Source organism: Schistocerca nitens, chromosome 2 (assembly GCF_023898315.1).
Source record: "Schistocerca nitens isolate TAMUIC-IGC-003100 chromosome 2, iqSchNite1.1, whole genome shotgun sequence".
In the NCBI taxonomy this organism is placed as follows: domain Eukaryota; kingdom Metazoa; phylum Arthropoda; class Insecta; order Orthoptera; family Acrididae; genus Schistocerca; species Schistocerca nitens.
Window position 1 is genome coordinate 957,115,180 of NC_064615.1, and position 14,593 is coordinate 957,129,772.

Here is a 14,593-nt window from a genome sequence, read left to right on the forward strand (position 1 = left end):
GATTGGTTCGAAGAACTTGCTGGACAATTAGAGCAAATGATTTGACCACCCACGTCGCCCGACATGAACCGCTTGAACATTCATGGGGCATGAACTGACTAAACCAGAGGTTGTACAGAGTTTCAGGGAGAGCATAAGGGAACAATTGACAGGAATGGGGGAAAGAAATACAGTAGAAGAAGGATGGGTAGCTTTGAGAGATGAAGTAGTGAAGGCAGCAGAGGATCAAGTAGGTAAAAAGACGAGGGCTAGTAGAAATCCTTGGGTAACACAAGAAATATTGAATATAATTGATGAAAGGAGAAAATATAAAAATGTAGTAAATGAAGCAGGCAAAAAGGAATACAAACGTCTCATAAATGAGATCGACAGGAAGTGCAAAATGGCTAAGCAGGGATGGCTAGAGGACAAATGTAAGGATGTAGAGGCTTATCTCACTAGGGGTAAGATAGATACTGCTTACAGGAAAATTAAAGACATCTTTGGAGAAAAGAGAACCACTTGTATGAATATCAAGAGCTCAGATGGAAACCAAGTTCTAAGCAAAGAAGGGAAGGCAGAAAGGTGGAAGGAGTATATAGAGGGTCTACAGAAGGGCAATGTACTTGAGGACAATATTATGGAATTGGAAGAGGATGTAGATGAAGATCAAATGGGAGATACGATACTCTGCGTGAAGAGTTTGACAGAGCACTGAAAGACCTAAGTTGAAACAAGGCCCCGGGAGTAGACAATATTCCTTTAGAACTACTGACAGCCTTGGGAGAGCCAGTCCTGACAAACATCTACCATCTGGTGAGCAAGATGTATGACACAGGCGAAATACCCTCAGACTTCAAGAAGAATATAATAATTCGAACCCCCAAAGAAAGCAGGTGCTGACAGACGTGAAAATTACCGAACTATCAGTTTAATAAGTCACGGAGGCAAAATACTAACGCGAATTCCTTACAGACGAATGGAAAAACTGGTAGAAGCCGACCTCGGGGAAGATCAGTTTGGTTTCCATAGAAATATTGGAACATGTGAGGCAATACTGACCCTACGACTTGTTTTAGAAGCTAGATTAAGGAAAGGCAAACCTACGTTTCTAGCATTTGTAGACTTAGAGAAAGCTTTTGACATTGTTGACTGGAATACTCTCTTTCAAATTCTGAAGGTGACAGGGGTAAAATACAGGGAGCGAAAGGCTATTTACAATTTATACAGAAACCAGATGGCAATTATAAGAGTCGAGGGGCATGAAAGGGAAGCAGTGGTTGGGAAGGGAGTGAGACAGGGTTGTATACTCTCCCTGATGTTATTCAATCTCTATATTGAGCAAGCAGTGAAGGAAACAAAAGAAAAATTCGGAGTAGGTATTAAAATCCATGGAGAAGAAATAAAAACTTTGAGGTTCGCCGATGACATTGTAATTCTGTCAGAGACAGCAAAGGACTTGGAAGAGCAGTTGAACGGAATGGACAGTGTCATGAAAGGAGGGTATAAGATGAATATCAACAAAAGCAAAACGAGGATAATGGAATGTAGTCGAATTAAATCGGGTGATGCTGAGGGAATTAGATTAGGGAATGAGACACTTCAAGTAGTAAAGGAGTTTTGCTATTTGGGGAGGAAAATAACTGATGATGGTCGAAGTAAAGAGGATATAAAATGTAGACTGCCAATGGCAAGGAAAGCATTTCTGAAAAAGAGAAATTTGTTAACATCGAGTATAGATTTGAGTGTCAGGAAGTCGTTTCTGAAAGTATTTGTATGGAGCGTAGCCATGTATGGAAGTGAAACATGGACGATAACTAGTTTGGACAAGAAGCTTTCGAAATGTGGTGCTGCAGAATAATGCTGAAGATTAGATGGGTAGATCATATAACTAATGAGGAGGTATTGAATAGGATTGGGGAGATGAGAAGTTTCTGGTACAACGTGACTAGAAGAAGGGATCGGTTGGTAGGACATGTTCTGAGGCATCAAGGGCACGTGCACCTTCCGCCGACCACTGGCGACAACATCGATGTACTGTGGAGACCTCACGCCCCACGTGTTGAGCAATTCGGCGGTACGTCCACCCGGCCTCCCGCATGCCCACTATACGCCCTCGCTCAAAGTCCGTCAACTGCACATACGGTTCACGTCCACGCTGTCGCGGCATGCTACCAGTGTTAAAGACTGCGATGGAGCTCCGTATGCCACAGCAAACTGGCTGACACTGACGGCGGCAGTGCACAAATGCTGCGCAGCTAGCGCCATTCGACGGCCAACACCGCGGTTCCTGGTGTGTCCGCTGTGCCGTGCGTGTGATCATTGCTTGTACAGCGCTCTCGCAGTGTCCGGAGCAAGTATGGTGGGTCTGACACACCGGTGTTAATGTGTTCTTTTTTCCATTTCCAGGAGTGTACATATTGCACAAGTAGTAACAGTTTGTAAGGTGGTGTGGTATCCCGACCTTCATTTCTTACATATTCCGTCCTCACAGACGTATTCTGCACATCAAGACGCTTCATTCGAACCCAAACTCGATAAGGTAGAGTCAATATTGTATGAATTCATGTAAGCAATATGCAAATCTAATAAGTAAATCGCAAGTGCGCACCAAGGTTGAAAAAGTCGAGGCTGGCGTACACAACATGACGACCACAGGAACTTTCGTTCTAAAGAGGCAACCAGCCTGCTGGGAGGCCCATCTCTTCAGAGGGGTGAGTCAACATACTTACTTCGGCTGAAACGACCGCCCAGAGAGAGGACAACTTTTGCCAGAGCGAAGGGATAACGACCCTCGTGTTCGACTTAAAAGCAAATTCCGCTACATTGTGTGGGAGCGCCCAGAAGACGCATTTTTTAAAGACCCACTGCATAGTTACGGAGTTTTCACAGGAGGACAGTATATGCCTAATGGAGATGCTACATATTTCCGCATTGGTCGACTTAAACGAAACGTCATTCTCCCATTTAAAAGAGCAACGCTGATTGGCGGAATATTTCTGACGCAAAGAGCCAGAGGAGTGAGGGAAGACAGTGAACGATATACCCATGCAACTTTTCCAGAAAAAGGAGCCGTTTCGTTGTCACTCTTGGAGCAGGAACACGTAACGAGAGCGAGTGAGCTCGTACATGTAGGCAAAGAGAGAGGAACATAGTCTCTCCTCAGTACTTCACTGGGAGAGCATCTCTGTCATTAGCGAATTGGAGTGATACTCTATATTGAGTCACTCGCGATTAAGCGTTGTTCACTGTGTTGACTGCCTCACTTATTGCGCAGTGTGAACATGGACAGACTACTAGTTGAACACCTGAGAGCGAATATCGAGTGGCATCGCGGTGGACTGGTTATCTGGCCAGTGTACCACACCAATAGTTAGAGTAGGGGCGGATAGGAGTCCTTGACTTCATCAAGGCATAGGGAGAGTTTGATTGGCGAAGGTCAATCCAGATAGAAAGAGATAGTTGTGTTATTTGTTAGCAGCGAGAGACGCAGGCAGCAGTCATTGCAGCTCACAGTATTGTGTGCTACAGTGTATGCGAGCTTCATCTGTCCTCCATAACAGTACACTCCATTATATTTCTCACTCAACAGCCTTGACCGTACGTAGAAAAGTTATTCAAGTTGTGTAGGCACGGTTCTCAGCCACTCTGCCAAGTAAATAACATTCTTAAAGGAAAGGGAGAAAAGAACCTTTCCATACTTTGTAAAATAATAGCATTCCTATCCATAAGAGTCAATACACCCAGAAATTTATTAATTTTTAAGAAAAAGTTTCACTTGATTTCTCAGAATTTTTTGCAATAAATAATATTTTTCCTTCTTTTAATGTTTTTCTTACACTAACTAGCAATACTCCAGTACCCAAGTATTCCACTAGTTACATAAGAAAAAAGAATATTTTTGTGTCGTTTCATTACAGCGGACGACCTCAGAAGATATTTGTTGCTGAATGTTTCTCAAGCAGTTCTTGTTGGTAAATTAGGAGTGTCTGTCTGACTTCTGTAGTAGTGTGAGGTGGAAATAGTTTCTTGCAGGAGCCAAAGGCTGCTTGTTGGAACAATCCATTGCACAACTTGACAAAATAAAGCACACACACTCACAAGTTAATCCTTGGTTTTATAGGCGAGGTATAGAAAATACAATTGACATTAAGTTATCATGACAGAAAAGTGAGATAATAATCTAAATGTAGTACTGCTTCAACTTCACATATGAGAAGGTCATGTACTCGTAGGCAGCTGCCTTCAGCGGTCGCATTTAATGCAATTGCTTGGCACAAGCTGGAATAGACTACGAGTAGTAAGCATTCTCGCTATTATGTTCCAGGCTGACGCTGCTGTCGTTTTCGGTGCTGTGCGCACTGTGCACCCTGGGCCTGGTCTGTTACGTCTACCAGCACAGAAGGCTCAAGGTGTTCAAGGTGGCGAGCCCCATTTTCCTGGGCATCACGCTGCTCGGATGTTCCATTATGTATCTCGAGGTAAAGTACTAATGTCACGCCCTGTGACAGTATGCAACAACGTTTTTTGTGTACATAAACTCAGAAAAGCTTAAACTAGGTGCCTTTTGTTATTTTACAATGAAAAGTGGAGCTTGGCGTCACGTACTAACCATTCAAACCGGTATGAACAACATCTGTTTCATTGACGTAACAAATAAAGGATCTTGCAACAAATGTATAGTGAAAGAGCATTAAAAGATATACATACAACTTTCAAAGAGCGTAGGCTTCAGTGAATAAGCACTCCGTCTTCAGGCCACGAGTGGCCTACCGGGACCATCCGACCGCCGTGTCATCCTCAGAGGAGGATGCGGATAGGAGGGCCGTGGGGTCAGCACACCGCTCTCCCGACCGTTATGATGGTATTCTTGACCGAAGCCGCTACTATTCGGTCGAGTAGCTCCTCAATTGGCATCACGAGGCTGAGTGCACCCCGAAAAAATGGCAACAGAGCATGGCGGCTGGATGGTCACCCATCCAAGTACTGGCCACGCCCAACAGCGCTTAACGTCGGTGATCTTACGGGAACCGGTGTACCCACTGCGGCAAGGCCATTGCCAGGCTACAATGAATAGCGGATGAAATTGAAAAGGAAATTCCTACTTTCTCAGTACTGCCGAGAAAGACGTACTTCCGACCCTTCAAAGACAAATGATGTTGGAAATTATGATGTTCACTTAACACCAATTGATAACTTCTTGCACGGTGGAAATACTTTTCTAGTTGAAATGTAGTGGTAGCCTACATTACTTGCGTCGGACAATATCTACTTGGAATCAGTAATTATCGTCGCTCATTCTAAAATAATATCTAACACCTCACCTGCAATATTTGAAGAATGTATAAAACTTCTTTAGAAGTCTGATTATTTTATAAATAAGTTAATATGTTTTACATTTGACGTTAAGCATTAAAATCTTTATGGTAGAATAGGAAAAACCCTACTTATGCTGGTTTTATTGATTTCGGATTATTTACTCGTAGACTAAAATTTAGTAAGCGATAAACAGTTTTCCTTTCATTATTTTGTGGCCTGTAAGCTTAAGAATGATTATAAATTATGTTTAAAATTTGTTGGAGTTAATTAAGTACTCTCATTATCAAACAATGCATGAGTATAATCTGGATAATTTGTGCTCTGTTTTCGGAAAAGATATTTTTTCACTCAATTCCGTGTTTATGACGTCATATCTACTGAACTATGAGTCGTACAATGATATCATTTTGCAATTACATTCAGTGGAATATGTGGATACTGTCTGTAAAATGGTTTGCGAATAGAGTTAGACGTGAAGAAATGTAAATTGAAACATCATGCATGATACTGTATTTTTACTCCATGGACAGCAAAATTATTATGAGCAACTATCTTTTTTTCCCTTTCTTTCTTTTCTAGGTTGTGACAAGTAAATGCCAAAAATTTGAGACGGTTTTTATGTATAGAGTTTGTAGGAAGTCGCTAAGTGCTCTGATTCTCAAACACGTGATGAATACAGTCTTGGTAATTTGGGCGCTGTGAGTTACCATGCCTCAAGATATACACCTAGTTTCTATCTGTAATGTATGACTCTGTGTTAAACCTTTAAACTAAAATCACTAGTTGCTTCTGACGTTTCGATTATGACGGCATTTTAGACTTTAAATTCGGTCAATACCGAACATCAGATTTTGTTGCTCCTGGAAGCCGCTAGATAGGCAACCTGCAACTGATAATAGAATGGTCCAATCTGACATGGTAAGAGAGGCCCTGAAATATTTTATACAGGAAGAACACACCGAAAGAAAGATCGTGAAAAAATTTTATATGCTTAGAAGCACTGCAAGTATTACAAGAAAAAAAGTTGAAAACTGCTAAATTCGTAGCTCACCAGCGGATGGAGAAGGTACAGTCGTGGACAAAACGAGCGAGACCCCTCGCCTTTTCGTTATGCTGATCCGCACGGCTTTAAAGTCTGCTACACAGCATAACAGGCAAGGCGACGAAGTGCTACCAACATACTATGCGCAGGCGTGAAATTGACAAACTATCTGAACTTTTTTAGACTGTATTCCATAATTTGTAAGACTATATTAATGCTGATTAGTGTGTTAAATACAACACGTAAATATAAGACAGAACTGAAAGAACAAACGCTAATTGGTATGAACTGGACAAATAAAAATGAATTTCAACTTATCGAGATGACTTAACTGTTTCAGTAAGACAAAGAACCCCAGATCGTTACGAAGTAGCAAAATATTATCCGCATTCGGCCGCGAAACGGTCTGTGTCAACGTTCAGACCAGTCATACTGGATTACCGTTGCTGACCTACCATGAAAGTGTGCAAATTTAGCAATGCGTGAAGATTCATAACGAAATTCAGTTAAAAATCATTCAGTGCCACGCTTAAGTCAATTCCATTATTGACAGAAGCGGAAAAAGTAGGCAGTATCATGTATGAAATTCTACAAGAGTGTCATATTGACATGCACAGGGCGCCAGTACAGAATAAAGGTAGCGATAAATCGTATTGGGTGCGCGAGAATTTCTTAAAATTGCTTTACTGATATTCTACCTGCCTCCATAGAGATTAGAACCGAAAACAAACCAGACCTTCCTTTCACTATGCTAGCAGACAACCTAGGCAAACAGCCCTCTATTATTACCCCAGACATGAACAAGCAGGCAATTTCGAAATGAAAATCTGCAGTTTCTGTTGCATAGAGCTTTCTGGACTCAAAAACATTAATTTTCTTCCTTTATGTCACCGCTTATGTGACAATCATTCGGGATGTTTATCGAAATAACAAATTACTGTTATTAGAGAGTAAATTTTGTAGGATAATTCTGCACTACCCCAGGAAATAAACGGCTACATAGCTGCCAAACGTATTCTGCATTGTTTCGAATTCTCCACTAGACTCGCCACAGCCAGAAAACGTTCATTAGCAGAAGTGTTTCTTAAGCTAGCCAGCAATGAGAATGTTCGTACTTCTAAAACGCGGTGGCATTAATACTGGGATGTGAATTACCACGTGTATAGGCAAATACATTCTATTTGCATTCCTGTAAACGTGATTTGGATCGAAAACGTAGCTACGACTAATATGCTTATGTATCGACAGCAACTAGAACATTTCGAATAAAGAGTAGCGGGTGTTATTTATGCGGCCCTCATCTTCAGTGTTTTCGTTGTTAGGATTTCGTCACCTAAACCGGTAAAAACGGAACCCTACTAGTCTCACTTTCTTGACCGTCTATCGGTCTACCCAACCCTTAAAACCCGTTTACCTCCAGAACGGGTGGACATAATAAGCGGAAATGTATCGCACTTCTTGCTGTAACCGGTCCCATGCTGGTGTAAAAAAGTGAGCTTCTGTGTCAACGCAATCAAAAGATACGACGGTTTATGTAAAGAAAATTTACGCGAAAGGTCAAAAAATGGCTTCAAGAACTATGCGACCTAACTGCTTAGGTCATCAGCCCCTAGACCTAGAACTACTTAAACCTAGCTAGCCTAAGGGCATCACAGACATCTATGCCCGAGGTAGAATTCCAACCTGCGACTGAAGCAGCCGTGCGGTTCGTCACTGAAGCGCCTGGAACCGCTCGGCCACCGCAACGCGGCGAAACCCTACTCACCTCATGTATAATGATAATATATACTGTCTAGTGAGGATAAACTGTATTCTCCAGCAACTCAGATCGTTTGCTCACGGAACTTTTACGAAGCTACATTCAAACTTTGTCGAAGTCGTCTGCAATATCCATTACAAACACCCTAGGAACTTCGTATGCGATATCCACTTCTGAATACGCTGGCAGATACTGCAGTACTATAACAAGTAGGTGGGAATTTATTGTTATTGGTCCACGCATGACACTTTATTTCAATATCAATTTAACGCGCCTAGGTGTTTGTATATGCCTGAAACTATTGAACAAAAAGTAAATAAACAACAAACGAGCCGGCCGCGGTGGTCTCGCGGTTCTAGGCGCGCAGTCCGGAACCGTGCGACTGCTACGGTCGCTGGTTCGAATCCTGCCTGGGGCATGGATGTGTGTGATGTCCTTAGGTTAGTTAGGTTTAAGTAGTTCTAAGTTCTAGGGGACTTATGACCACAGCAGTTGAGTCCCATAGTGCTCAGAGGCATTTGAACCATTTTGAAACAGCAAACAACTTCGATGTTTAAATCAAATGAAAGTCACATGTCGTAATTAAAACATAATTTCGTCGTTACATCTACATGACTACATCAACAGGATTTCTTGGCAATCCGGACTTACGTGCCTGGCAGAAGGTTAGGGTTATTTCTCTACCGTCCCACTCATTAACAGTGTGCGGGAAAAAGGACCACTTAAATCTTTTCTTGCGAGCCTTGAATTACATTATTACTATGGTTTCTTCCTGTGTTCCCGAGGAAATACCCCGATCTTGCTGAAACTTCGCTCAGTGAAAGCGGGGACAAAATAAGCGAACACGTGTCTCGGCTTATCTGCTTACACTCTACCGCTTCTGAGAAAACGACGGTCAAAGTTTTCAATGCGCTGTTACTATAGTGTAGACACCTCTTAGCGGGTAAGCATTCAACTGGAGCGGTGGCTCTGCGGCTACCATAGCGATTTCTGAACTTTGCGCTGCGAGTTCGAAACCCGGTTTTTCCTTTTTTTTCCCCTCACTCTCTGAATTATCTACGAATGTTTATTCCAATTTATGTTGAAACACTGTTGTCGTTATTCCTCAGTTAATTTACTGTGTAAAGAAATAAGTTAAAAAGGGAACACACAGTGCGTAGTGGGGCGATCACTCTGTTGTAGAAATAATTCAGAAGCCAAGATCGCTTAAATATTGTTTACTGGATAACCGGTTTCAACACACTAAAGGTGCCATCATCGGATCTGAATGTAGATTAACATTTATAAAATATTTGGTTATAACGATACATGAGGCAGCCCAGATGATGTTAGATCAGCTTGTCTCATTCGTTTATTACTTTTTAATTCATTAATTACACATAAAGTTAATTGGCGAATAATGACAACATTATTTCAACATAACTTAGAAAAAAACATTCCTAGATAATTCTGATAGAGAAGCAGGAAAATAAAATAATTAAAAAACCCAATATGGTATCGAACACGGGAATCAGTGTTAAGAAGGAACGACGGTAGCCACCGCTTCAATTGCGTTCTCGGCTGCGGAAGGTATCTACACTAGAGCAACAGCGCGTTGATAACTTTGACCGTCGTTTTCTCGGAAACGGTCGAGTGTCTGCAGATAAGCCGAAACACATGTTCGCTTATTTTGTCCTCTCCTTCACTGAGCAAAGTTTCGGGACAATCAGCCTATGACATTTGGCGAGTTCCCCTCGCTCGTCGAGTCGCTTCTTACGCCCGGCGAGAATTATGTATGCCTCCGAGTAAACTGCGCCACCTGGAAACACGGCGAGCGGGGATAAACACGTTTTCCTTCTTATAAGGCAACCTTCTACAGATAATATTCACGAAGTGTTCTTCAGGTTGCCTCAGATATTTCAGAAATGTTTCTTGCCTCAGGCCTGCCGCATATGCAAAACGTAAACATTTCATTTCATGTAATATTTATCAGGATAAGACATGACAAGAGTGGACCAGTCCCTTCTGAGAAAAATTAGAGATTCTAAGTTGCTCCACTATGTAATGACACGGGCACGGGCTTGCGATCTCTCTTTTATGCCATCGATTTCCGTGTTACACATACTTGGCCACTGCGTTGTGGCTGCCATCTTGGAGGAGGCAGTCTGTTTCCTGCCAGCGCTGTTTCCGCAGCCAATATTAACCGCGACGAATCATTCAGTCAACGCTAAATGGCCCATCTGGCTGAGGCAGACAAGGGCGCTATAATACTCCATGCAGAGGGATCTTCAAATGCCGACATAGCGAGAACTATGGGTCTTCACAAGTCGACGGTAGCCAGGTGGATCAGACGAAAGGAAGAGAGTGGTAACTTGAATGGGAGGCCTCATGGCCGTCGCCGCAAAACAACGCAAGCTCAGGATCAGCAGATACGCCGTTTCAGTGAGAACCACCCATTTGTCAACGCACGACAAATCTGCAAATTCATGAAGCTTGGAATGAGTTACTTGAATCTCCTAGTTCTGTGGCTCGAGTTGTGGGCTCAATGCCCAACAGAATTCCAGCTGTTGTGGAAGCCAAAGGAGGCTATACGCGATTTTTTTTATAGGCTTATGTTTTATATAATTTCAAGGAAACGCAATAAGTGGAATGGGGACAAACAAATTAATTCACAGCAAGATATGTAATATTTAATTTGATAAGAGAAGAAATACTCACCTTATATATTCATTCAGTCTCTATAAAATACGTGACACACGTGTGTATGCAAGAAGGGTACAAAACAGTTCAGCACAAAATAAAAATGTTGAGGAGAAGCTCCCCGATGAAGACGTAATTGCAGAACAAAGGTTGGGCTAGAAGGAGAGGTAAGGAGGCCCGAAAAAGCAGAACAAAATCAAATACCCAATAGACTTTGAGTAGTTGTCGCAGCAAAGGGCGGTTGGTATATGCGATTCGGAGCAACTGTACAAGAATAGTTTTATTTACTGATTTTTGAGGCTTTATTTTGTGACGGCTAAACAGTGCTGCATCATGAGACCCCCTATTTTTCCACATGTGGCTAAACATCAGAGCTGAAAAAATTTTGAGAGGTACCGAAGTTCTCTGGAAGAGTAAAGTGTTTTAGACAAGAAGATGATTTTTAGTTCATTTCATTTTAACCATTCACACTATGCTTCGACATTCTAATCTTTGATTTCATTTTATTATTACGTATCTTTCCTTCAGTGAAAGTCAACGGTAGTAAGTTTCAAGATATGAAGAATAACTGGAAGTTTTTAATTTGTGGAATAGCGTATTTAACAGTTCATATTTTCAACAAATCTGTAGTTATAGGACATATTAAGAAGCAAGTAAAAATGGCACTGTGGAAAGATCAGGTTGGCCTCTAAAGGGTAACGACGGTAAAATAGCAAATACTAAACAATGGGTAACAACTATTGTTGATGGTGAGTAGCCGTAATCGATATGTCACTTTTCCGTAATTGTATTTCTGAAGTTTATCGTCAATCCTAGGACTGACATCGATACTCTGTTTTACGTAAAGAATACAACCTTCAAAATTTATTTAGCAGCGCAGAATATTAAATCACAGTTTATAGATCAGGAACCTAATCCAACTGCCTTTAATTTTATTCTCACGGATGACTTTGGGACAGTAAATAACAAGAGAAATAACAAAACTCTCAGAATCCATATATAGAATTCAAGTGTCCAGTGGATTCAAAAGTTTGCTATAATAGCGATTAATTGCTTTTACAGACTCCTTCATGCCTACATTTTCTATCAGACAATGTTTGAAACTAGGACTAAGAAGGTAAACAATTTTTCCACAAATTGTCAAATTGGAAGTCGGAGAGACAGTTACGCAAATTACGATGACAACAAACGTTTTTCAAGTAAACTGATCACAGGAGGAATCCAACGCATTTATTGTGAGTTACATGCACAGTATGTAAACTGGCAACGCCACCAACACACAATACCACTAACAAGGGAACATCCCCATCGCACCGCCCTCAGATTTAGTTATAAGTTGATACAGGGGATAGGCCTTGAAAAACTGAACACAGATCAATCGAGAAAACAGGAAGAAGTTGTGTGGAAGTATGAAAAAAATAAGCAAAATATACAAACTGAGTAGTCCATGCGCAAGATAGGCAACATCAAGGATAGGGTGAGCTCAGGAGCGCCGTGATCCCGTGGTTAGCGCACGCAGCTGCGGAACGAGAGGTCCTTCCGTCAAATTTTCCCAGGAGTGAAAAGTTTAATTTTTATTTTCAGACAATTATTATCTGTCCGTCCGTCCGTCCGATGCGAGGTAACCGCGCCGTAGTATGATGACGCTACACCTAAAAAACATCGAAAGACATGACGTCAGTCGACTATAGCGCACGGAAGAGAGAGTATTCCTGCTAATGAGGCTCCCTGGCTGGCAGTTAACTGTTCGCTACTTTGGACGAGAGTGCATTAAATACGTGCGATGCATTGCGTGGGCAATATGAATCCAGCAAATATAGCTCGTGACTCCAATAACAATGTCAATGAATATTTTCCGAACTGTAAGGCATCGGAAAGTTCCTTAAGGGATCGAACGATTGTCGAACATTTGTATGATTATTTCCTACATTTGTTGAATAACAGTACGTGTGGTGATGATTGTCTGAAAATAAAAAAAATCAAACAACTAACCCGAGGGAAGACTTAAACCAACGACCTCTCGTTCTGCAGCTCCTCACGCTAACCACGCGACCACTGCGCTCCCGTGCTCAAGCTATCCTTGATGTTGCTTATCATGCACACGGACTACTCAGTTTGTTTGGTTTGAATATTTTTTTCATAGGTCCACACAACTTCTTCCTGTTTTTCGAATGATCTGTGTTCAGTTTTCAAGGCCTATCCACTGTGTCAAACTATAACTAAATCTGAGGAGGGTGCGATGGGAAGGTTCCCTTGTTAGCTATGAAACAACTGTAGCAAAACGGAGCATCCTCGTTATCCATGTGATGGATAAGACGACTAATTCGCAACATAAATGTCAATGTAAGCATCAGTTTCTGTTGGAACGTGCTTCCCGGACCAAATAACATACATTTCCTACGTCTTCAATGCGAATCATGTAGCAAATGTAATTTAAAGGACATAAAAATATCGAGTGAATTTACTAAAATAATTATGAACCACTTGAATTTGCATTCAACAGGCAATGTTCAGAAGTCTGGTGTAGGAGTACTGCATGCTCTAATTCGAAACAACAAAAATCAACAGAGTAACTATTATTGAACGTCATCAGGTCACTCATCGAGCATTCCTATGCAGTACTGTTACTGGTGACGTGTTATGATGCCTTTATCGTTAACTTCCTAAGAAGAAATGAAAGGCTGAGCCCCACCAAAAGACGTAAACTAGAGGAGAGAGTTGCGTGAACATATTATTTTACATCTGATAAATCCAAAAGTGTGTTTTGGGCTACGAATTCTGCCCCCAGGGTGTGTGCAACACAGCTGGAATTTGTTGCCAACAACTGAGTCACCTTTCGGTCACAGTGTAAGAAAATCGAGCAACAAAACTACATCACCTGTGCTACTGCATGATAACGCACTATGTTGATTTGAGAAACAAAACTATCCAGGAGATTGATAGGAAAGTCGTCTCTCAGGCACATTTGTATTGATAGGGAAGTCCTCTCTCAAGCACTTGTCCCTCTCGTCATATATTTGTAAAATTTTACCTTTCCCACTCTAGATCGATCAACCGTCAAGGCAATTCATTTCTAGACGAAAATACTTTTAAAACTACTCTGGTTTATTGACATCGTCAGAACAAGTAGGTTTCTACAGGCGTAGAATTTGTAAACAACTTTAGCATTGTCATATCGTTTTAGATATCGTGAAAGAAAATTCTGCTGCTAATTAATTTCTCTTTGATAATTACTGTTGCGTTTAGTAAACTAATGGAAAATGCAATTAAAATATTCACTGTACTAATATAAACTAAAGTCAGCTTAATACAGAAACATCACGACGGCAGTCTATCTTAATAAAGCATTAAGTTTCTGTGAGACAATTGGGCTTATTTTAACACGAATTAGTAGGATATTACAGACTTTACACTTAGAAAAGATCTGTATTTATTTCATTTCCTGTACCATTCGTAAGTGTTATGAAAATGGGGCTTTTCATAGATAAAATAGCCCGCATCTCGTGGTCGTGCGGTAGCGTTCTCGCTTCCCACGCCCGGGTTCCCGGGTTCGATTCCCGGCGGGGTCAGGGATTTTCTCTGCCTCGTGATGGCTGGGTGTTGTGTGCTGTCCTTAGGTTAGTTAGGTTTAAGTAGTTCTAAGTTCTAGGGGACTTATGACCACAGCAGTTGAGTCCCATAGCGCTCAGAGCCATTTGAACCATAGATAAAATTATGTATTCACAACAACAACAAAATGTCGGCAGAAAACAAAAGTGGCATTATGAATCTGGCAGTACCGTAAGGTTTTCACTCTGACACTAAGAGTTACTGAA

The 14,593-nt window shown here is 41.4% G+C and overlaps 1 protein-coding gene across 1 annotated transcript in view; it reads left to right on the forward strand.

Moving 5' to 3' along the window:
• The window catches only part of LOC126237278 (probable G-protein coupled receptor CG31760), a 360,570-nt gene that overhangs the window by 239,419 nt on the left and 106,558 nt on the right, over positions 1–14,593 (forward strand). The window contains exon 5 of the mRNA XM_049947213.1: positions 4,307–4,460. Within this exon, the coding sequence (XP_049803170.1) occupies positions 4,307–4,460 (154 nt within the window). The remainder of the gene's footprint in view (positions 1–4,306; positions 4,461–14,593) is intronic.